This window comes from Heterodontus francisci, chromosome 20, assembly GCF_036365525.1.
Source record: "Heterodontus francisci isolate sHetFra1 chromosome 20, sHetFra1.hap1, whole genome shotgun sequence".
NCBI lineage: Eukaryota > Metazoa > Chordata > Chondrichthyes > Heterodontiformes > Heterodontidae > Heterodontus > Heterodontus francisci.
Window position 1 is genome coordinate 35040672 of NC_090390.1, and position 26308 is coordinate 35066979.

Below are 26308 nucleotides of genomic sequence, written 5' to 3' on the forward strand. Positions count from 1 at the left end.
CTCGTTCTTTCATACTAAAACCCTGTCACCAGGTTTCTTGGAGGTACCCAAGATCACGTCGTTGGCACCAGCTAGACCTCATCGTCACAAGGCGAGCCTCTATAAACAGTGTTCAAATCACACGCAGCTTCCACAGTGCGGACTGCGACACCGACCACTCCCTGGTGTGCAGCAAGGTTAGACTCAAACCAAAGAAGCTGCATCACTCCAAGCTGAAGGGCTGCCCGCGCATCAACACTAGCAGAATTTCTCATCCACAGCTGTTACAAAAGTTTCTAAATTCACTTGAAAAAGCCCTTCAGAACACTCCTACAGGGGATGCAGAGACCATGTGGGCCCACGTCAGAGATGCCATCTATGACTCAGCAATGACCACTGAATGGCAAACGTGAGAAGCAGAATGCAGACTGGTTTCAACCTCACTTTGAAGAGCTGGAACCTGTCATAGCCACTAAGCGCACTACACTGTTGAACTACAAGAAAGCCCCCAGCGAGTTAACATCCGTAGCACTTAAAGCAGCCAGAAGTGCTGCACAAAGAACAGCCAGGCGCTGCGCAAATGACTACTGGCAACACCTATGCAGTCGTATTCAGCTGGCCTCTGACACTGGAAACATCAGAGGAATGTATGATGGCATTAAGAGAGCTTTTGGACCAGCCATCAAGAAGATCGCCCCCCCTCAAATCTAAATCAGGGGACACAATCACTGACCAATGCAAGCAAATGGACCACTGGGTGGAGCACTACCTAGAACTGTACTCCAGGGAAAATGTTGTCACTGAGACCACCCTCAATGCAGCCCAGTCTCTGCCAGTCATGGATGAGCTGGATGTAGAGCCAACAAAATCGGAACTCAGTGATGCCATTGATTCTCTAGCCAGCGGAAAAGCCCCTGGGAAGGACGGCATTACCCCTGAAATAATCAAGAGTGCCAAGCCTGCTATACTTTCAGCACTCTACGAACTGCTTTGCCTGTGCTGGGATGAGGGAGCAGTACCACAGGACATGCACGATGCCAATATCGTCACCCTCTATAAGAACAAGGGTGACGGCGGTGACTGCAACAACGACCGTGGAATCTCCCTGCTCAGTATAGTGGGGAACGTCTTCGCTCGAGTCGTTTTAAACAGGCTCCAGAAGCTGGCTGAGCGTGTCTACCCTGAGGCACAGTGTGGCTTTCGAGCAGAGAGATCCACCATTGACATGCTGTTCTCCCTTCGCGAGCTACAGGAGAAATGCCGTGAACAACAGATGCCCCTCTACGTTGCTTTTATTGATCTCACCAAAGTCTTTGATCTCGTCAGCAGACGTGGTCTCTTCAGACTACTAGAAAAGATCGGATGTCCACCAAAGCTACTAAGTGTCATCACCTCATTCCATGACAATATGAAAGGCACAATTCAGCATAGCGGTGCCTCATCAGACCCCTTTCCTATCCTGAGTGGCGTGAAACAGGGCTGTGTTCTCGCACTTACACTGTTTGGGATCTTCTTCTCCCTGCTGCTCTCACATTCGTTCAAGTCTTCAGAAGAAGGAATTTTCCTCCACACAAGATCAGGGGGCAGGTTGTTCAACCTTGCCCGTCTAAGAGCGAAGTCCAAAGTACGGAAAGTCCTCATCAGGGAACTCCTCTTTGCTGACGATGCTGCAATAACATCTCACACAGAAGAGTGGCTGCAGAGACTCATCGATAGGTTTGCGGCTGCCTGCAACAAATTTGGCCTAACGATCAGCCTCAAGAAAACGAACATCATGGGACAGGACGTCACAAATGCTCCATCCATCAATATTGGCGACCACGCTCTGGAAGTGTTTCAAGAGTTCACCTACCTAGGCTCAACTATCACCAGTAACCTGTCTCTAGATGCAGAAATCAACAAGCGCATGGGAAAGGCTTCCATTGCTTTGTCCAGACTGGCCAAGAGGGTGTGGGAAAATGGCGCACTGCCACGGAACACAAAAGTCCGAGTGTATCAAGTCTGTGTCCTCAGTACCTTGCTCTATGGCAGCGAGGCCTGGACAACGTATGTCAGCCAAGAGCGACGTCTCAATTCATTCCATCCACGCTGCCTCCGGAGAATACTTGGCATCAGGTGGCAGGACCGTATCTCCAACGCAGAAGTCCTCGCGGCGGCCAACATCCCCAGCATAGACACCCTACTGAGACAGCGGCGCTTGCGATGGCTTGGCCATGTGAGCCACATGGAAGCTGGCAGGATCCCCAAGGACACATTGTACAGCGAGCTCGTCACTGGTATCAGACCCACCGGCCATCCATGTCTCAGCTTTAAAGACGTCTGCAAATGCGACATGAAGTCCTGTGACATTGATCACAAGTCGTGGGAGTCAGTTGCCAGTGATCACCAGAGCTGGCAGGCAACCATAAAGGCGGGGCTAAAGTGTGGCAAGTCGAAGAGACTTAGCAGTTGGCAGGAAAAAAGACAGAAGCGCAAGGGGAGAGCCAACTGTGTAACAGCCCCGACAACCAATTTTATCTGCAGCACCTGTGGAAGAGTCTGTCACTCTAGAATTGGCCTTTGTAGCCACTCCAGGCGCTGCTTCACAAACCACTGACCACCTCCAGGCGCTTACTCATTGTCTCTCAAGACAAGGAGGCCAAAGAAATAGCAGGACATTTAGAAAATCATAAAGCAATCAGACAGAGTCAACATGGGTTTTGTGAAAGGGAAATTGAGTTTGATAAATTTAGTAGAGTTCTTTGTGGATGTAACAAGCAGGTTGGATCAAGTGGAACCAGTCGAAGTTGAGTAATTGGATTCCCAAAAGGCATTTGACAAGGTGCCACATAAAAGGTTACTGCACAAGATAAGAGCTCATGGTGTTGGGGGTGATATATTAGCATGGATAGAGGACTGGCTAACTAACAGGAAACAGAGAGTCGGAATAAATGGGGCACTTTCAGGTTGGCAAACTGTAACTAGTGGAGTGCCACAGGGATCAATGCTGGGGCCTCAACTATTAACAATCTATATTAATGACTTGGTTGAAGGGACCGAGTGTATTGTCGCCAGATTTGCTGACGATACAAATGTAGGTAGGAAAGCAAGTTGTGAGGAGGACACAAAGTGTCTGCAAGGAAATATAGATAGGTTAAGTGAGTGGGCAGAAATTTTGTAGATGGAGTATAATGCGGGGAAATGTGAGGTTGTCCACTTTGGCAGGAAGAATAGAAAAGCTGAATATTATTTAAATGGAGAGAGACCACATAATGCTGCAGTGCAGTGGGAAAATCACAAAAGGTTAGCATGCAGGTACAACAAGTAATTAAGGAGGCAAATGGAATTTTGTCCATTATTGCAAGGGGGATGGAGTATAAAAGTCGGGAAGTCTTGCTACCACTGTACAGGGCATTGGTGAAACCATACCTGGAGTGCTGCATACAGTTTTGTTCTCCTTATTTAAGGAGGATATACTTGCATTGGAAGCAGTTCAGAGAAGATTCACTCAGCTGATTCCTGGGATGATGGGCTTGTCTTCTGAGGAAAGCTTGAGCAGTTTGGGCCTATACTCATTGGAGTTTAGAAGAATGAGAGGTGATCTTATTGTAATATATAAGATCCTGAGGTGCCTTGACAGGGTAGATGCTGAGAGGATGTTTCCCCTTATGGGGGAATCTAGAACTAGGGAGCACAGTTTCAAAATAAGGAGTCTCCCTTTTAAGACAGAGATGAGGAGGAATTTCTTAGAGGGTTGTTAATCTTTGGAATTCTCTTCCCCAGAAAGCAGTGGAGGCTGGGTTATCAAATATATTCAAGGCTGAGTTAGACAGAATTTTGATCTACGAGGGACTCAAGGGTTATGGAGGAAAGTGAAGTTAAGGTCACAATCAGATCAACCATGATCTTATTGAATGGTGGAGCAGGCTTGAGGGGCTGAATGGCCTACTCCTGCTCCTATTTCTTATGTTCTTATCAGCATGTGCACAGGAGGGAGGTGCACAGGAGAGAGGCCAAGGTTACAGGAGGCACTACACATGTCACAGAGTTACAGACAAAGGCTCAGCTTTCATATGTCAGGTGGTGGCAGTCATCTGCAGACTCCTATAAGAAATCCTACTGCTTGATGGATCTGGTGGCCGCACATTAATGGTGGCTGTGAAAGCTCAATTATTTTGCCTCTGGTTCCTTCCAGGGTGCTACTCAGGCCATCTCAAAGGTTTCTCGGGTCATGGATAGATTGTTGGCCAGGTCTGGGAGTTATGTAAACTTCCCATGTGATGACAACAGACAGAATGAGCAGCCATTCAGATTCCATCAGGTACAGGTGCCATTGATTGTACACACATGGCAATCCGAGCACCACTCACACAGGGAAACGTAACAAATGAAATCTTCTGGCCCACTACCATCACCAGCATCACCACCCCTACACTCCCCATCCCTTTGCAGTAAACAGTCCTTCAACCATACATCCACCCATTCCACATTCACCCAGTGGCCCTATCATGTATTGGCATTCATTATGAAACAAGTGAAAGGGTGAGTTGGCAATTCGGACGCAATAATGGGCAAGATGTGGAAGTGGTGCTAATCAATAAATCTTATCTGGCATTATAGAGAAAGGAAACTTAACAGCATTTTGTCAAACACCATGTGTGCACCCTCGGTGAATTGCAATTTCTTAACCTTACACTTCTTTACTGCTTCTACATGGTGCAACCTCTGTGGCTTCAGTAGAGATAGAAGCAGGCTGATTAGATCCCTGCTCTGACTGCTGCGATGCAGCTGGCCTATATCCTCTAGGTTTTGGAGCCTTTGAAGGCCCCGCCAAAGACTGCTCCACCTGCATCAGTGCAAGTATGAACTCAGCCATTGGGAGACAAGGCAGTATATCTGGTACCTACTGAAGAAGCTGCAAAAAAATGGGAGCCCTTTGAGTAGAGCTTCCAATTTCATGTTCCCTTTCACCATCATCCCTCTCCTGGGCCAGCAGCACATCAGTCCTACCACCCTGCTGCAGACCTTTTTGGTGAAGATTAGTGACACATTGTAAGGCCATGGATAAGGTATACTGTTTGAAGAGCAGACAAATTGGCATCTAAAATCTGCATGGTCTTGGTCATAGCCTATGTGAACCTATTTGAGAACTGTGCACCTCTCGCATTCTCCTGCTCCACGGCAGCCCCGAGCTTGGAGAGATTGCACCACCTGAGGCAGACTATCCACAGTTGTCCCTGCCACTAATGTCCACTTGTGTACATTTGTGTGTTGTGAATCATCAGGTGAAAACCCAATTTAGTCTTTGACTAGACCGACCAAAGTACAAGTATTTGCGCTGGTGCCTAGCTGTATGTCGTGTGACAGTGCATCCTGAGAAGGAATGAGATCCTCTGAGAAATCCTTCTCATGGCTGCCCTACAACACTTGTTGTATATGTAAAAGCCCTGGAAAACAAAAGAAAGGGATATGATTTTGTCATGGCAGAATCCCGATCTTGACAATCACCATACTCAGTCTTCTTATAGTTCAGTCAGTGATGAAATGAAGTCAGCATATGTGTGTCAGAGATATTTGTAATTCTGTCACCAGCTATCTGTGAGTTCCCTGTCTTTCTATCTCTGATTGAGAGGGACACAGACATGCCACCGACCTCCAGGGCCTCTTCTCTGTATCAATGAGCTGTGGCGCCACCTCCAGTCCTCTCCCTTGTGGTTTATGCATATTTCTCCTACAATGGGTGAAGAAACAGGCCTGTGAGTGAATGAAGTTGAGTTAATCACCCAATAGATGCAGTGTACTCGGGGGCGTAACTATGAGACACATGCATCACATTGCATAAGGATTGGGGTGAGTGTGAATGGTGGATGGATAAATGGGGAAGTGATTAAGTGCATAGAAAGTTCAGTCTGAGTGCTGCTGAAAGTTGGGTGGATGTGAGGAGTCATGTGATGGAGTATGCTCGACAAGAGAGAGTGGGCGGTGGGGGGGGGGGGGGGGGGGGTGGGGCTGCATGCTTAAACCATAGGATGTAGATGATTCAGTAAATGTACTCACCTTTCCTGACATGGTTAGATCATTCAACCGCTTCCTGCCCTATATACAAGACCTGGGGGCAATGCTCCTGCTGCTCACCTCCTCAGCCACCTCGAATTATGCTGCCTTGGTTAGAGCTGCGGAATCTTTCTTCCATTGTTGGAGAAAAATATATCCCACCTGCCCCTGACTGCCTCCAGTGATGCACCATTGAAACTGAGTGCTGCCCTTGCTTTATGTGCAGCATCCATCATGACCACCTCTTGGCTCTTCCAATTTCCATTTGTGGACTGTCCCTTCAAATACAGATGAGAGCACGTCATGCAGGCGTGCATCATTCCCATTGTGCAGCGTGCAGTCACGAAACCTGAAAGTCAAAATCTATTGCTTCAATTTAGTTGCCATTGTAGATTCCAACTCACTGGCCGGAATTTTACGCCGCCCCCAGTGGGCCGGATGAAAGGTCACAGACCTGAACGTTAACTCTGCTTCTCTCTCCACAGATGCTGCCTGACCTGCTGAGTATTTCCAACACTTTTTGTTTTTATTTCAGATTTCCAGCATCTGCAGTATTTTGCCTTTACTTAGGCTTATTGGGATGCTGGGGAAGATATTTTATTCAGCTGAGACAACTAAACATACTGTATTGTACGGCACAGTGGCGCAGTGGTTAGCACCGCAGCCTCACAGCTCCAGGGACCCGGGTTCGATTCCGGGTACTGCCTGTGTGGAGTTTGCAAGTTCTCCCTGTGTCTGCGTGGGTTTTCTCCGGGTGCTGCGGTTTCCCCCCACAAGCCAAAAGACTTGCAGGTTGATAGGTAAATTGGCCGTTATAAAATTGTCACTAGTATAGGTAGGTGGTAGGGAAATATAGGGACAGGTGGGGATGTTTGGTAGGAATATGGGATTAGTGTAGGATTAGTATAAATGGGTGGTTGATGTTCGGCACAAACTTGGTGGGCCGAAGGGCCTGTGTCAGTGCTGTATCTCTAATCTAATCTAATTAGGGCAGTTAAAGTTCATTCATAACATACTGTATTTAAGTATGTATGTCCTCTCAGCTGCTGATTAAATTATTGGGAATTGAATGTGTTATGACAATTCAACATTGTTTGAAGTGAAGACCATTGCACTGGAATATCCCCTCTGTTCCTATCGTGCTGAGGTGCTGACCTTCCAACCATCTCTACTCAACACTTATCTTCCATTTTGAGCCATTTGATGGAGAAATATGGTAAAGAATAATTGCGGTCATAGCAACCTTCAAATATAATATATTAAATCTGACATGATACAAATCAATTCCCACTCCATATATTCTTACAGACAATTGTTTTATAAATATCCCCAACATTGCTGATTGGTCTATGCCAACCATGTGATCCCATTGTCACCATTCCAAACTCATTCTAGCAACAAATTCCAAAAGAACAGGAATAGCCATTTAAAAAAAAACTACATTATCACTTTTAAAATCTATTTGTGTCTTTTTAAAATTCCTTACTTTTTATTTTTAGTTTTCTACCTTTAAATTATGATGAGCGCTTTTCACTATTTGGAACATGTTTTTCCTGAGCTACTCAGCCACTCTGGGAATGGGACGACCTCACTCCTGCAAGCAAGGCCACATGTCAAGTCCCCAGGCCATTCAGCCTTTCTACTTTACAAGACTTGACTTTCCTTTTCCTCTGAATGCAAAGGCGTAGCATTCTTTCTCTGTTCAACCTAAACTTTCCTTCTTGAGCCAGCTTGAGTTTCATTCTACAGGAATGGGCTTAGCCTCTGGTTCACTTCCTAGCTCAGGCACAAACTCTGCTCTACTCACCCATTCTGTGTAAAATTTTTGTTCCTTTCTCTCCTGGTCTGCGTTTGTAATACAGAAATTATTAACTTATTGATTTTGTAACATTTCATAAATTTTCAATGCCGTCTATTCAGCATTTATGTAAATAAAAAGATCTTGTCCACAATTCTCCATGTTTCACTGAAATGATTGGTTCATGCGAATCATATGATACAGCATTATTACTGGTGTGGTTATCAGGAATCAATCCCTGTTCTCCTGACCAGACCAACATGCAGCCAAACCAATTGTATTTTTGTTCTTGGCAAACTCAATCCCCTAATCCCTGGTCCCTCACAATTTAGGGCTCCCCATGCATGCAAAGGCAGCAAAATAAAACACAATCTATCCTTTAGTTTTCAGAAAGATGTTTCTGGGGTTTCAGCGTTGGGGTCCCAACTCTCACTCCAGTTCTTCGTGTAAAGTAAGAGGAAAAGGTAAGAGTGAGGGGTGAACAGGAAAAGAAAGTGATAGACATATGGAGAAAAAGTGAAAGAAATCATGTGAGAAGCATATTGTGTATGCAAGAATAGAGAGAAAAAGATAAAGTGTGCAGGGCATAAAGAGATTGTTAGAGATATACAAAATAAGAGAAAGGAAAAAGTTGGAAAAGGGAATGAATGAGAAGAGTCCTAGACAAACACATGAAGAGACCTCAACAAGAGAAAGTGAGAGAAAGTGACAGGGAGAGCAAGACAGAACGCATTAGAGTGGACAAGGAGAAAAACAGTTACAAGAGAGACATAATTTTATTTGTGCATTAGCAATGTAATAGGTGATTTAAAAAGTTATATTTACGTCTAAGTATTTTATTTACCGATTGGGATTAAATTAAACAGCAGATTGCTTCCATCGTCAACCAGTTTGGCACAAAAATATTACCATCAATTTTATGGGGTTTAAATTATTTGTGGCACCTCCAGTTACGTTTCAATGAATACAGAATAAATGCAGATTACTTATTTTCAGCTGTTAATTGGCTTTTAATAATTCTTCAGATCTTGTGTATTCTGTTTGAACTTCTTTCTTCACTTTTTTCAGTTTGTAAATGATTGAAGCTCAGATTGTTTTATATGCGAAAGGACTCTATTTTTTCTTGGCAATGTTTGTGTCACGTAGAGTTGTGTGCACACGACACTATTATGTACTTTATAAACATTCCACATGAGCAGACTCTCTGTCAGCTGATTTCAGCATTGTGTGTTCAAAAGCATGATTATGCAGAAAGTGCTCGAGTCCACTCTAATCTAACATTTTGTTAGCTTTTATGGAAATATAGATATTAAAAGAAATAATATTCGCCTTAAGTCTGCTGAAACAAGCCTTTCGGTACCTACAGATAATACAGCAGAAATTTAGATCTTTTAAAGCCTCTAATTAAATTACACTTTTGCTAAAAATCACAATGTACAGTGCTGCTTACAAATGGCAGCATGAGAGATTAAATTAATGTCTCTTTTCGTCATTCACAAGCTTGAACTATTTTTTGGACACATTTGTTTCAAGCAGATATATTTTGAATGCATTTGTATCGGTTGCCAAGTAACAGAGGTTTTTCCAAGAGCTTAATGCCATTATTGATTTCCATACTGCACTTATTCTCTTTCCACGGATTCTGTGTGTCTCATTATAAATATGTTTAGAAAAGATTTCAGGTTCCAGACCTGTCCTTAGCAACTGAGCAACAGTGACTCCGTTACCAGAGCAACGAGATTTTCCGAACATGTTAAAGCCAGCTTCAGTGAAGGAACATATTCATCCTTATTGTAATTATCTTTGCCAAGCAACATATGATAGAGCGACATTGTAATATTACAAGTCTGTGCTACAAAATTCTTAATATTTTGCAAACCCAAATTGAATTTTTAAATAATATTTAGCTTGGTCCGTATATTTCTGTTTGTGCTCAAATTGAAAACACAGCTGTTTTGCCTTGGGAATGGGGTGATGGGGAATAATTTAAACTGTTCCAAATTTAGCTGAACCTATGATACATGGTATATATTTAAGCAATATTTTTGTATTAATTATCGACCATCCTTATAATCATATTTCTACTTCGAACTTTGGTTACACTTTTTTTCTCAGATGAATGCTTGACTTTTATTTATTGTTAGTGCAAAATCAATACTTGTAGTTGCCAAAATATCCAGCTTTTCCTTTGCCAGACGCATTTTGTGCTATCAAGGAAGATTTTTATGCATTACTTATTTAACTTAAATTTTGCAATAAAATACTCTATGCTATCAATACCAAAATCAGACATGCAGTATATTTTCAGAAAGTGCTGGAAGACTCAGCTGGTCTGGCAGAAGAGAGAGAAAAAAATGTTTCAGGTCTATGACCTGTCGCCAGAAACATTTCACAGACCTAAAACGTTAACTCTGTTTCTCTCTCCACTTGCTGAGTATTTCCAGCACTTGCTGTCTTTATTTCAGATTTCCAGCATCAGCGGTATTTTGCTTTTATTTATACAGTTTATTTTTATGGATTCTTATGTGATGGTAGTTATTCCTACCATATTTTTTAAAATAATCTAAATCTAGCTATTTTTACAAGCTTCTTAACTGTCTCAAAACAATTTTATATGTGATGATGTACTGAAGTACCAAATATTGCAATTTATTAAAGACCTGTGCCTTGTCATTGCCACCAAGAATTAAGACTAGAATTTCCTCACAATTATGATGCCACCAAGTACATTTATCAATAGGGAGAAGGCCAGAAGGGATGGGATGTGGGTGGGGGCCTGGTGCGAACTATTGTAAATGTGCATTGAGGACTGATTTAATTTCCTGTACCTTTTTATTAGACTAGAACCTGCTCAATGGAGCTTAAAAATCATCTTGGTTGTGATCAAGATTATTTGCCACCATTTCCGAATATTTAATGAACCCTTCACTGTACAAGGGGAGAGTAGTCCAAGCAATTTGGGCCATCTAAAATTTTTAAGATGTTATCTAAAGTTATCCAGGTTTGCGGAAGATGGAGGAATGGCCCTGTATCTGCTTGAGTGTGTATGTGCTTGTTTGCATGCGTGTGCTTGGCAATTTTTCCTTGGTGCGTCAGCAGCCTAATGGTAATGAAATACAGAAGCAGTTTGTAAGGATATGTAACTTCATTAATTGTTTAGACTCAATCTTTGAGTAGTGTACCTCTCCAAACCATCAGAGAAAATCTCCTAGTGATGCTGTCGACTGAAAAATTCCATCAGAATATCTCCTGCAATATCAGCTGATTGATGTAAACCTGAGTTTCAAGTCAGGCTTATACTTGTTCCTCAAACAATTATGATTTTTGCTGCATTTCTTTCATTCATTTACACTCTATTACAGTAGTTTTACAGGTAGTAGATATCACTTTGTTTGCATTGTGTTTGAGTACAAAGCGTTGAATCTTTAATGCCTTTGTATTTTGGGCCTTATAGGCGTTTGGGTTGTTTCAAAACTCAAATTTTTATACATGCCTACTGCATTTTGCATGGACAGTATGTGTTTCTGACCCAGTTCTTGTATGTCAGCGTTTTGCAGTAAAAATAAGCATGTATTTAAACTTTTGCCCTATTCAAAAACCGTTAAATTTGGGGTAAAAACAGATAATTCTGGAAACACTCATCAGATCAGACTGTGGAGAGAGAAAAAGAGTTAACATTTCAGGTCAATGACTTTTCATTAGAACAGATGTCATGTTTGGAACTCATCAGTGTGTCTTCATATGCATTACTACGCTACATGCTCTGTGTGTTTTTTGTTCCACACATTAATTTGGCAACATATAATACTTTATCGTATTGCCAATTATATTATAATGGGGCAATGGTTCACCAGACTGAAAACATAAGTGTTGAAGTTCATATCAATAATGATCTCGGAATTACAAATTTCAGAACCGTTTTGAAGATTTTACAAATGCAGAATACTAGTAATTATGGTTATTCAGACATTAAGAGCTCCAACATGCTAGGACATGGAGTGATGGGATGTAGACGTAGGCTAACGATTTCCTGTCCACAACCATGATATCATAAAAAGACACTTAACTGAAACTGGGTGTTTCCCACGAAGGAAGAAGGGGCAAACCTCAGATTGCTTTTGTGAAACTCCCAAATTACTGATGATAATAGTGTTGGTCAATGATTGGGATCAGATTGCCTGCCCACCCTTTTAATCTTGTCTAGTACATCACCTGAGAGAAATAACAGAAATAGGAAGATGACAAAGGAAGTGAAAATGGAAATGGAGGCTGGCCCATTATGGATTTGAAAGGGTGCAGTGAATTGCTTCAAGTGAAGTGTTCAGTGTATGCTGAATTATGACACAAAAATGATTTAAACCCAAATTACATTGTTGTCTTACCATAGTAACAACAAGTGTAGGATAATTTGGGCACATTATAAAATATTATTTAAGATGCATTATTCCACTATAAGTTGGTTGTGATATGACATTCTTCCCTCTCCTCTCCTTACAGTGCGAGAGCTACCGCCTATTAACGCAGATGTACATCAAAAGCAACGCATCTCGATAGAGATTTTGCCCCCAGAAATTAAAGCCCCACTTCCTCCTGAACCTGTAGTTCCTATTCGTACCAAAACAGTAAAGGAATTTCAGTAAGTATTCAGAACGGACTGATTTAAATCTGTTTGCACACTCTGTATTGTGTTCTTTACTGCTTCCAATGTTTTATTAATTTGCCTTTTACCATGAATTCACAATAATACCAAAAACTGTAAACACAAGCTTAAACAAAAATAAAACATGAGAATGTGTAATTAGAGATGCAATTTGATAGCTCAAGTAAAGCCTGGCTCGGGTATAAAATTAAAACCCGACCCGGGCCCGACTAGACCACAGCCAACCCAAACCCGACCCAGGCCCGAGTCCTTTAATTTTTTTGCGTCCCACCAGACCCAACCCAACACAAATCTCCTTCATCCGTTCCGGCAGCAGGCTATTCCTGCAGTTGGAGTTGTGGGGTATCCTGGGTAAGCCTGATCCCGTGACATCCCAGAAGCAGTGTCCAGCCCAACCTGACCCGAGCCCGAATGCTGGACTCGGGAATTTCGACCTGACCTGACCTGAACCCGATACATGTAGTCAGGTCTAGTTGGGTTCCGGTTGGGTAACCAGGCTTTCAGCTCAAGTGCGATCAGCGATAAGATGACTGATTCGTTACAGGATATTTACCCAAGAATCATGGGACAATTGTACAAGAACAGAGGGAATATGTTTTTGAATTTAAGCACAGCTGATTGCTACTGAAACTCACTAACAATCCGGCATGGCAATTCAAATGTTATTTTTATGCTGCTTTGAACAAACATGATTTGCAAGTTCAAGTTACTGGAAACTTAAAATGGAGCACAAGTGGCTCACCAGTACTAGAGCCATTACTGCAGCTCCAGCTATAGCCAACCAGTATTACTGCAGCTCCAGCTATAGCCCACCAGTATTACTGCAGCTCCAGCTATAGCCCGCCAGTATTACTGCAGCTCCAGCTATAACCTGCCAGTATTACTGCCATTGCTGCATCTCCAGCTATAACCTGCCAGTATTACTGCCATTACTGGAGCTCCAGCTATAGCCCGCCAGTATTACTGCCATTACTGCAGCTCCAGCTATAACCCGCAAGTATTACTGCGATTACCGGAGCTCCAGCTATAACCCGCCAGTATTACTGCCATTACCGGAGCTCCAGCTATAACCCGCCAGTATTACTGCCATTACCGAAGCTCCAGCTATAACCTGCCAGTATTACTGCCATACTGCAGCTCCGACTATAGCCTGCCAGTGCTGCAGTTCCAGCTACTGCCTGCCAGTATTACTGCAGCTCCATCTGTAGCCCAACAGTATTACTTGCATTACTGCAGCTCCACCAATATTACTGCCATTCCTGCAGCTCCATCAGTATTACAGCCATTACTGCACCTCTAGCTATAGCCCATTTGTGTTACTGCCATTGCTGTAGCTCCACCAGTATTATTGCTATTACTGCAGCTCCAGTTATAGCCCACCAGTATTACTGTCATTACTGTAGCTCGAGCTGTAACTCACCGGTATTACTGCCGTTACTGCAGCTCTAGTATAGCCCTCCAGTATTATTGTCATTACTGCAGTTTCCGCTGTAGCCCACCAGTATTACTGCCATTACTGCAGCTTCAGGTCTAGCCCACCAGTATTACTGCCATTACTGCAGCTCTGGCTTTAGCCCTCTGGTATTATTGCCATTACTGCAGCTCCAGCTATAGGCCACCTGTATTATTGCTATTACTGCAGTTCCAACTAGAGCTCCCCCCACTATTTAATTGATCCCAGCCTAACAAAAAATCAAATAAATTCGTTGATAGTCACATAGTTTTAAAGGAGAAACATTGAAAATCAAAGTTGAAATCAAGCCACTTGGGGCATAATAGTGCTCACCGTGGCAGATTACAGAAATCATGGTGTGTCACACATCACTCGTCTTAATCATAGACACCAGTGTGTTAATATATTAAAACAAAATTGTCGTTTCTCCTCTGAAGAGGTGAGATCCACCAGTTCAAATCTCGGTATAAATGGAAAGAAAGGTTACGTCTCAAATGCAATATCTTAAAATGCTTGGTCTAAAAAGCAAATCTTTTATAAGTCAAGGTTTAGCAAACATATCTGTTGATAGCAGTAAATTTTTTCTGCAAATGTTATTGGAGTCATTGGGCAGAATCTTCCCAGCCCTGCAGAGGCGGCTTTGGAGACAGGGCTATGAGTAAATTTTAGAAAGTTGTGCATCGGGTCAGCTTCCTGACGTGTTCCCACCTCCATGCACTTTTGCTGGAGGTGGGCACAAAGCGGCAATGGCTACCCACCCAGCAGCAGTGGGTAGGCTATTACGCCAATTAAGGACCCACTTAGGGTGAAGTTGCAGATGCCACCATGATTATCCCGATGCAGCTGCTTGGAGGTGGCTTCCGGGCAGTAGGAGGGAGGGCCATCGGTGCCTCCTCTCACTGGCTCGATTATTACACTACATGAATGCCTGGGCCATGACCATGCAGGCGGAGGCCTACTCACGGCCCTAAGAGCTGTGGGCTTTTCTTATATTTAAATCTTAAGCAGGCTTCCAATTGCGCCTCCATCTTGAGACGCTTTCGTGCTTCCATACCTGCTTCATCAGTGCCCACCTCTCCTGGTAAGGTTGCAGTTGTCCAGTGCTGCGGGCCCTCCTATTGGGCCTCCTGTCTAGGGAACCTGCCTGCCATCCTTAACTGGACAGCTAATGCGGATGCAGCCTGTTTAATTGGCCGCCTCATGGAAGATTACCGCTGTTGCTGCAACTGTGACCCTTGCAGGGTCGGGATCCAGAAATGGTGCTGACGCCCAAAATTTTTCAAAGGGCAGAAGATTCTGCCCATCATGTCAGTTATCTATTGGTTTGTTTCAGCAGCAATCAACAGTTCTTTTTTTTCATTCTTTCATGGGATGTTGGTGTCGCTGACAAGCCCACCATTTGTTGCCCATCCCTAATTGCCCTTAACTGAATGACTTGATAGACCATTTCAGAGGGCAGTTAAGAGTCAACCACATTTCTGTGGGTCTGGAGTTATAAGTAGGCCAGACCAGGTAAGGATGGCAGATTTCCTTCCGTAAAGGACATTAGTGAACTAGATGGGTTTTTACGATAATCAATGCTAGTTTCATGGCACTGTTACTGAGGCTAGCTTTCAATTCCAGATTTTTATTATTAATTAATTGAACTCATTAAGTAATTGAATTTAAATTCCATCAGCTGCTTTGGTGGGATTTGAACCTGTGTCCCCAGCGCATTGGTTTGGGCCTCCGGATTACTAGTTCACTGACATTACCACTACGCCGTATTCTGATCAACCTTTTCTTCATTTTTACTGCAACTAACCTGGAATTTTTGGGCTAATTTACTGTGACAAATCATTAGGTTTTCATTTGGTGCAGTTTCAATCCCTTCCTAATTAATTAGGAATAATTAACAGCATAATATCATCATCATAAACCCGAGCCCTGCTTTTCCAAATCTTAACCATTCACATATGCTTTGCAACCATGTAAAATCTGTAATGGAATATCGGGATTGAATATCAAGATTGTGTACATATCTCACAGGTTTTATATACTTCAGGTGACATCTTGGAGCCAACCCCCAAATTTATTGTATTTATAGTTCCTCTCTGATGTCTACTCTAATATCAGCAGCCAAGAAGGTAGGCATATAATGTATTCCCTGAGCTGTAATTACCCTTTGGTGTCAGCCACAAAAATTTAGGAGAAGTGACCAAAAGTGAACTCAAACTCATTTGTCTCAAATCAATGAATTTTGCATTGTCAGTGTTTGAGTCAAGTGATTTAACTTCTCTCTCTGCCCCACCCCCCCAATATATGCTCCCTTTGATTCTTTAATTTAGTTGGATTCAGTGAGCCTTCCAAAAGTGAGCAACAAGGAAACTAAATTACAATATACTGTCATGTTCCACTGGTACTGAAATGTGTCATACCCATGTCTGTTTTTGGTGTGTTTAGGTCGCTCAATCTTTAATCGTAAAGATTGATGGGCGGCACAGTGGCGCAGTGGTTAGCACTGCAGCCTCACAGCTCCAGCGACCCGGGTTCAATTCTGGGTACTGCCTGTGTGGAGTTTGCAAGTTCTCCCTGTGTCTGCGTGGGTTTCCTCCGGGTGCTCCGGTTTCCTCCCACAGCCAAAAGACTTGCAGGTTGATAGGTAAATTGGCCATTATAAATTGCCCCTAGTATAGGTAGGTGGTAGGGGAATATAGGGACAGGTGAGGATGTGGTAGGAATATGGGATTAGTGTAGGATTAGTACAAATGGGTGGTTAATGGTCGGCACAGACTCGGTGGGCCGAAGGGCCTGTTTCAGTGCTGTATCTCTAAATCTAAATCTAAATGATACGATTTTTGCTGGAACTTTTTCCATCCTAAGTAAAGACACATGACTCTAAGAAATATAAATTAGTTGATGACTTAATGCTCCATATAAATCATTGACTCCCATTTAGTCCTGTACAACATTTTTCATAGTGGCAATATGATCTTGTCACTGCTGTGCACTGAACAAAGGATAGTAACTTCATTAGAATGCTATTGAAATTCTTCAAGCATAAGGCCCACACATTACAAACATGATCCGCAATTTAAAAATAGTACAAGTAGTTTAACCAAATCTTTAAAAAAAAATTGAGGACATATGGTATGAATAGAAAACAGGTCGGGTTCCTGTTGACCGTGTTGAATATCAATTGAACAGCCCAGTCCCTTGATGCATGCATCACTTATTCAAACATTATTTATGCTGAAATGTTTATTCTGATATTTAAACATGCGCCCTAACCAATCCCGATGTGGATTGTATACCAGTAGGCTAAATTGACTCTCCAATAGACATAAGAGTTGAATTATAATCAGGATTACTGTAATTGGTTTATACGCATCCATTCATTTCCCCCAATCTGTGCTATTTAAAGGGATCATCAACTATTTTTAGGTTAGTTGCTGATTGCTTTCTGCTGGCTGTTGCTGAGTTAATAGAAGTGTTTGGTGGTTTGTATTGTTATTTAAAGTTGATAAAGTCTACAGGGAGTGGCTTGGCATGGCATGTGGTGAAGGCCTTGGTTTTCACTTAAAGGATTCTTGTCATACCACTTACTCCCATTAATGTGTACTGTAGTTCCCATCCCTCTTGGCCTGCAGCATGACAGAGAGATTGAGCACAGGCAGTACGGAAGAGGACAAGCTGCTCAAAGAGGGTGACGGAGGAGGAGGGGGAGAAGAGCTCTCAGCAGGAGGTCTTATCCACTAGAGTCTTCAGGGAGCATTTCTCCAATCTCAACCTCAGTGAGCAACAGTGTCTACAATGCGAACATTTCACTAAGTAGGTGCTCACTGAAATCTGCCACCTTGTGCAGACAGACTTACACCCTCAGAGAAGGGCACAGACAGCATTTTCAGAGGCTGTATTGTTGACATGGCCATGAACATCTTCACATTGGGTTCCTTCCAGACTGGAGGGAACATCTCCAACAGTCACAGTTCGCTGTCCATGGTTGTACAAGGGAGGTGACTGATGCACTGCACGCGAAGAGAGGGAAATATATTTCCTTTTTTCTTTCCAGAGAGAAGCAAGTGGAGCATTCACATGGCTTTGCCAGAATAGCTGGCTTCCTCATGATGCAGGATGGCATTGACCGCACATACATTACAGTACAGCAACTGCAAAGAGTTCCACTCCCTCAATGCGCAGCTGGTGAACAACCATGCTCAGCGCATCATGCTGGCCAATGCCCGCTATCCTGGCAGCAGTCATGATGCCTTTATTCTATCATCATTTGAGCCACCACGAGAAACCAGAAGGTGGCTACTGGGCAACAAAGTCTATCTGCTGACCACCTGGCTCATGACTCCAGTGCACAACTCATGCAAACTTGGGGAGCACACATATAACGAGAGCCATGCTGTCACACAACATATCACCGAGTAGACCGTTGTGTTTCTTAAACAACGCTTCCACTGCCTGAACCACTCTGGAGGAACCCTGCAATTCTATGCACATCATGTGTCACAATTTGTTGTGGTCTGCTGCATCCTGCACAACCTTGCCATCACAAGGGCACAGCCCTTGTCACCAGGTATATGCGAGCAGCTGAGGAGGAGGAAGAGGAGGAGAAGAAGGAAGGGAGGAGGTAGCCTAACCATTCCCTTTCTAGCTGGGTTGTTTGTAATTGGCTCATCCGACTGCAGCACTAGTGAACACAGCCCCAATTCCCCATTCATATCAGTCCCACACCTAACCATCCCTCTGTCACTGACCATCACAGTGTACTTTTGTCCACAAATATGAAATGAAAGCCACCACAAAACAATCATTCCATACCAACCTCATCAAAGAAAATCCCATATTCCATGAAGACGTCAACTAATTGTCCTTGTGCATTCCTTCAACCCCTGTCTTCCATGTGCCTTTTCCTTGTCTAGTGCTTTTATGCAGTGCTATCCGCTGCTGCTTCTGGTTTAGTGATACCTTATCTGCAAGAGAAAAGAGAGTGCGTCAGTTAGAGTGGTGCAATGTGATTGAGTGATGTGACTGTCATGGTTGAATAGCTGACAGAGTGTGAGGCTTACAGAAGTGCTAAGTGTGTGTGAGGGTGACGTGAAGCAATGGCCCGGATTTTGCGATAATAATAAGAGTGAAACTGTCTCTGTCATTACTCCTCTGAGACAGCCAACAACTTCTGGAGTCCTCATATGTGCAGTTAAATGTGGAAATCAGAAGTTGCTGTCAGTGATTCACTTCTTCAGAGGGTTCACTTTTGAGTTCCCCAAGAATGCTATCAATTAGATATCATTGAACTGACGAGAAATTCTATTCCTGCGCTTTTAGTCTCGCTGTAAAAACCCTTTAAAAAGTGGTATAACTGGGTTTTTAACAGTGTACTAAGTTCATAATTACTGCTGATCAGTCTCACTGCCCCTAAACGATTAATTTTATATTAGTGGAATGTCAATTTTCTCCATTGTGATAAGTAACACATTTATAAAATAATTTTGAAAGCTTGTTTATGATATTTTTGCTTCTACCTTAATCTAATGTGTATGTCCCAATCATTTATTTCACTATCTGAAAATTTAAGTTAAAAATGGGAAGGATGAAGTGCTTTTAATTTCCTGGTTTGCTGTCTGTGAGAATGCTTCAATGTGATTGGCTGCTTACCTTTCTTGATGACATCACTGCAGCTTGATGCCTAGAGTGGTTAGCACCGCAGCCTCACAGCTCCATCGACCCGGTTTCAATTCTGGGTACTGCCTGTGTGGAGTTTGCAAGTTCTCCCTGTGTCTGCGTGGGTTTCCTCCGGGTGCTTCGGTTTCCTCCCACAGCCAAAAGACTTGCAGGTTGATAGGTAAATTGGCCATTATAAATAGTCACTAGTATAGGTAGGTGGTAGGGAAATATAGGGACAGATGAGGTTGTGATAGGAATATGGGATTAGTGTAGGATTAGTATAAGTGGGTGGTTAATGGTCGGCACAGACTCGGTGGGTTGAAGGGCCTGTTTCAGTGCTGTATCTCTAAATCTAAAATCTAAATCTAGAGTTAAAGGCCTGCTCAGTTATAAAATTAAAATCTGACCCGGGCCCGATCCGACCACAGCCAAACCGAACCCAACTGAAGCCTGAGTCCTTTTAATTGTTTTTCATGCCCGACCTAACCCGAAAATATCAAACATATTATTGAAACAGAAAAAAATTGCATTAAAATGTATATTAAAAAGAAAACAATACAAAACAAAGCAGTACTGTCCAGCCCAACCCGACCCGAGCTTGAATGCTGGACACAGAATATAGACCCGACCCACCTGAACCCGACACATGTAGTCGGGTTCGGGTGGGTTCGGGTCTGGTGGCCAGGCTTTACCTAGAGGTGTCCTATACTTGGCCTCAGATTCAAACTGATATTGGGAAAGGTGACATGCATGGTACAGAGATAACGAGATCTTTGTGGGCCTCATTCGTGGAGGCCAGCAGTGAATGCCGTTACTTCACTTATGACCCTATTGTTACAGCCACATGTTGAGAGCTTCAGGTGGTTCCCACTATTCAACTCCCACTTGACCGCAGCAAGTGTGTTTTGTTATTAGGGTTTAACCCCTTTATGTTTTATTTGTCAAATAAACAGATAGTGACAGGTTTTCTTGTAGGTTTAAAACAGAAACTCAATTATTTAATGATCAATACGCCTTAACCTGAAATTGTCACAATCGCATCCACTCATGCATTCACTTGCGCGCACATGGACACACGTACATGCACACACACACGCAAAAAAGAAGAGGCAGGTAGAGAGGAAAGGGGGTAAGCGATTGTGGGAGGGGTGATCACGGTAAACCTGTTGAAGTCTCGCTGTATAAATGTAGAATTTTGCAGCAGGGTGCGCTCCTTCTGGTTTACTGGATGCTCTCCCAGCCCCTTAGTGGGAAAAGCTGTTTTGGTGATGCTTCTTTCTGGTGTCCTTCTCTCTCTCCGAGGCTGCTCTTTTAAGGTTAAAAAGTTTGCCACATCACCTTCTGGTAGGAGACGCTTTGGTCTCTCATCCATGGTGATCACACAATGGCCCAGGATAAGAATAATCCTGTTATGATGTTTTCATTTCACACCTTCTTTGTTTCAGAAGAACCCATTCAATTCGGGAATGTTTCAGGATGGGTTTAGGATGGGTGCAATTGACACCTCTTAGCTTTGAAGATATTCCTTTGCCCCTGTCAAGACAGTTTGAATGTATAAAGGCCACGTTTTTTAAACTTCTGCTGTTATTTTGGACCACACTTCACTTTTTAAAAGAAAGGTCTGTTTTTTCACACCAAGTCAATTTTTCTATCTCTTCAGTTTTATGAATGTGAGGTGTGAATCATGGTTAATAGTGATTGTTAGTAAGTGAATGAAATAGGTGTGGTGAATTGAGCAGTGTGTGAAGCTACTGGTTTAGCTATAAGGATAATGCATTTGAGGATTAATTCATTGAACTTGACCACTCGTGTGAGGTCATTAAATTGCTTCTTGCACTGCATCCAGGTCCTTGGGGCTACACTGCTGGCATTGACAGCAATCGATATTTGCTCCCACTGCCTTCACAAAGTTTATCTGCAGGACTTCCTGGCCCGTTATGGATAGAGGTGCTCACTCCCTTGTTCACCTCCTTCACCAAGGCCTCCCAGTGCTGGTTTAGAAAGCCTTGCAGCATGCTCTCTGACCTGTTCTGCCATATTCATTCCTCTTGCAAGTCAGAGACTCTTCTCAGCCACTTCCAGCACCTGTGCAGCCAGAATGCACCTCCCCTTTAAGAGGGGCAGACTGGCTTTGAGTGGTGCTCGCCTTGCACTAACTTGGGCATACTGCTGAGCCATACAGTCACTCAAAGTGTTTAGCATGAGGCTGCATGCACATATCATTTAAATTAGCAGGCAGCACAAAGTTTGTGTTCTGTCTGCATCGGAAAGAATGGGCATGGATTAATCCCACAGCACAATCCTCACACCTGTTTTTGAGAGCTATTGAATTTTGCCCAGTAGTTCCTACCTGGAAGACAGCATTATTGTTAATGCCAGTTTCAGCCCACAGCATTAGTGAGTTACAGGGTCAGTGAACTGCATGCTTTAGTTATAGGTTGTCTCTCTTTGATATGAGCATGAAGATAAAGCAGTTCTTGGCCTTGCCCAGGGCTTTCCCCCAAGGTGGACTCACAGTTTTATTTCAACAAAGAGATTTTTGTACACTTTTTTTTCAATCTGCCAATTAATTGGGTGAAGATTGCAGGTTACATTGTGCAGTGGAGAGAGAGCAACAAAAGCACCTTTCATTTATATAGGACCTTTAACATAATAAACTATTCCAAGGCATTTTACAAGTATTATGAAACAAAATTAACACAGCCACATTAGGAGATATTAGGCCAGATGACCAAAAGCTTGGTCAAAGGTGTTATATATGTATATATTGTTATACTATCTGTAAAGTGTTAGGAACTAATTAGCTAGGAACTAGTTGTTATGTGTAAGTGTTTCAGTGGGGACCTCATTCATGGCTGCACTGGGGAGTCATGTTATAAGTAACACAAGAACCAGTTGAACCAGGTTCCGCAGCACAAATCTTCGTGCTGAATTAAACAAGACTGACTCCAGCCTCTGCCAAGTTTAAAGTGTGATTCTTTCCAACATCTGGGAACCAGAAACAACATAAAGATGAAATTTGGTGGCAGCGAGTATCTGTGAGTAAACCTACAACATTTTTGAAAACATCAGATTGAGAAAAGTGACCCAAAATTAGTGCCAGAGAGAGACGCAGGAAAACTGAGAAAACTCTAAAGATAAAGATCAAAATGTCAGCTGGGACAGGAATGAAAGCACTACTACAGCCCTTCATGAATTGGGAAGCTGATGATGTCGTAGAGGCTTTTCAGAAGTTGAAACAAAAATGCAATTTGGCATTCAGTAGTTTCCTAAAGAGCACTAGTGAAGAGTAGAGGGTCAGCTATATCCTTCTGTGCGCTGGAGATAAAGGATTAAATTTATTTAACAGCTGGGACCTAAGCGAAGAGGATAGCAGAAACCCAGATAAAATGTTTGAAAGATTCAGCACCCAGCTCCAGCCAAAATCAAATCATTGGATATACCAATATGAATTCCAAGGCCTCAGACAGGAACTAGGTGAGCCTACTGACAATTTTGTAGCAAGATTGAAAAATGCGGCCAGAAAATGTAAATTTAAGAACACAGATGAATGGCTGATAGATCAGCTCATTTAGGGTTCTGCATATCCTGAAGTACAGAAAGCTCTAATCGGACAGGACAAGCTCACAATATCGCAGGCTATAGACATTGCCAGAGCACATGAAGCCACGAGCAGACAGATGAAGACTCTGACCTCCCAAATGGCTAGCTTTCAGTTAAGCCAAGAGACAGGCAGCAGGGTCGATGCAGTGAAACAACTAAAGAATGTACACCAAACAGCGAGAAAGACGTTCAGGAGCTGAGGATGACCACATGAATTGACAGATAGAAGGAAGTGTCCCGCATATGGATCAATCTGCAGAGCTTGAGGAAAGACCAATGACTGGGAAACGATGTGCAGAACAAGGCAAGAAGGGGGTAGATAAGTCATCAGAGCCAGAGTAACAGGGCGAAGGAATAGTGAAAGAAACCAAAACATCCATGCCCTGGAAGATGGTGATGGGTGTGAGAACACGATAGACATAGGAACCATATAATTGCACGAAATGTATGAATGTGACAGTTCCCACAGAACAGAAATTCACACAACTGTTCAGATCAGGAAGAGGCCAACCAATAAGTCCACAACGTTAAATCTGAAGGTGAAGATTGACACTGGGGCGCAGAGTAACATCATCCCGCTCAGACTATACCAGAAGATCCTTCCTGAAAATTTGGAGAAAAATGGTTATCCAAGGAAAGGTGCTCTGAAACCAAACAACATCATGCTAACAGCAAATGGGGGATCTGAGATTCGACAGCTAGGAACAACTCAAATCAGAGGGACACATAAGGAAGAGATGTTAACTGTATGTTCTACATCACAGAAACAGATGGTCCAGCAATGCTGGCGTTGAGCAGTTGCGAAGAGCTGCAGATATTCTCAATAAATGAGGTGAAGGAGGTGACACTGAGGGTTGAAGACATGACACCCATTGTAAAGCGCCCTCCGATCAGAAGCAAAGAAGATCTGGTACAAATGTAACCAGAGTGTTTTGATGAGACGGTTGGATGCTTTGAAGATTTTGAGTATCACATCACTATTGACCCAGCAATAAAACCAGTGATTCATCCCCCACCAGTCGAACTAAAAGGAAAGCTTGAAAGAGAGCTCCAAGAAATGGAAGAAAAGAAGATGATCGCCAGAGTCACAGAGCCTACAGATTGGGTAATTCCATCATGGTGAGCGAGAAACCAAATGGACGGCTAAGAATTTGCCTAGATCCCAACAATAAAGAGGGATCACTACCCTATTCCATCATTGGAAGAAATCACACCAGCACTGGCAGGGGCAAAGGTTTTCAGCAAGCTTGATGCCAGAAATGGCTACTGGAATGTGAAACTAGACACAGAATCTTCACTGTTGACAACATTCAACACACAGTTTGGATGGTACAAATTCCTGCATCTGCCCTTTGATCTCAAAGTGAGCCAGGATGTGTTCCAACAGAAAGTAGACAAGACGTACAGGGGATCCAAAGGAGCAGTCGGCATAGCTGATAATATCCAGATATATGGTGTAGGTGGAAAAGATCACGACAACCATCTACATGAGAGAACCAAGAAAGCTGGAATTAAGATAAACGTAGACAAATTGATTGTGAAAGTGACAGAATGCCAGTTCTTTGGAATGGTGTACACACCTGACAGAGTTAAGCCGAGCCCTGAAAGAATCTCAGCCATCTCGGGGATGGAAGCCCCAAGAGATAAGAGAGAGTTGAGAAGTTTCCTTGGTTTGATACAATACATGAGCTCCTTTATTCCGCACATGTCAGAACACACGGCAAACCTGCGGGAGCTGATGAAAGAAGATGCAGAGTACCAGTGGTCACATGACAGAAGTTTCAACAAACTCAGAAAGGTAGTATGCAAGGAGACAAGTCTGTCCTACTACGACAGAAAGAAACCTGTCACTCTACAAGTAGATGCTTCCACAAAAGGAATGGGAACAGCTTTGGTACAAGAGGGAAAGACAATAGCATTTGCATCCAAAGCTCTGACATCAGCTGAGACAAGATATGCCAACATAGAGAGAGAGCTTTTGGCAGTCGTGTATGGATGTGAGAAGTTCCACACGTATCTCTATGGGAGGAAGTTCATAGTGGAGAGTGATCATCGTCCACTGGAGCAGGTCTATAAGAAAAATCTATGTAAAGCACCAGAAAGACTGCAGAGGTTACTCTTGAGGCTTCAGAGTTATAATTTCACTCTGAAGTATAAGCCAGGAAGAGACATGGTAGACACCCTATCTCGGTTGTCACCACAGGAAAAACATGAGATAGAAGATCTAGTGAATGTAACACCACCGAAACTGAATCAAATTAGAGATGAGACCAGCAAAGATGAGGAGTTACAGATGCTATCTCAGCAAGTGATCCAAGGATGGCCTGATAAGATACAGCACACACAGCCAGCAATACGGCAGTACTGGTCTATCAGATGATATCTCACTAGAAGATGGTGTCCTGCTGGCCGGATCCAGAATAATCATACCCAAAACAATGCAGGAAGAACTTCTCCAAAAGATACACGAAGGCCACATGAGAATGGAGAAGTGTAATCTCAGAGTCAAATCAGCTGTGTACTGGATAGGCATATACAAAGATATCGAAAATATGGTGTCCAAGTGCAATGTATACCAAAAGTATAGAAACTCACAACAGAAAGAGGAGATGATAGCTACTGAAGTACCACCCAGACCATGACATACTGTAGGAGTTGATTTATTCACACATAATCAAGAATGGTATCTTATAGTCGCAGACTACTACTCAAAATTCCCTTTTATCCGGAAGATGAAAGACTTGAGAGCCACAACAATGATCTTAGCAGTACGAGTTCTGTTCGCTGAGCAAGGGATTCCTGAAAGGTTAATATGTGACAATGGCACCCAATTTACATCCAGAGAATTTAAGGAATTTGCTGACCAGTATGGGTTGAACACCATCACCTCATCACCACACTACCCACGGGGACACGGATTCATAGAAAGACACGTCCAGACAGTCAAAAGAACACTTGTGAAATGCCAAGAGATGAGGGCAGACCCAAACCTGGCCTTATTGTCATTCCGATCCACACTTCTCAAGGCTGACATGAAATCACCTGCAGAGCTGTTAAATGGAAGAAAATATAAAACAACTCTGCCAAGCAAAATATATCCTTTAAGTGACCAGGAGGAAGTGAGACA

General features: G+C 43.0%; 1 protein-coding gene across 10 annotated transcripts in view; it reads left to right on the forward strand.

Annotated features, from left to right (window-relative positions):
• The window catches only part of hectd2 (HECT domain containing 2), a 227820-nt gene that overhangs the window by 21842 nt on the left and 179670 nt on the right, over window positions 1-26308 (forward strand). For all 10 annotated transcript variants that reach the window (XR_010977048.1, XR_010977047.1, XR_010977046.1 and 7 more), the window contains one exon: window positions 12308-12446. Coding sequence is in view for 7 of the 10 variants with exons in the window: in XM_068052587.1 (XP_067908688.1) it covers window positions 12308-12446 (139 nt within the window). In the remaining 3 variants the exon portion in view is untranslated. The remainder of the gene's footprint in view (window positions 1-12307; window positions 12447-26308) is intronic.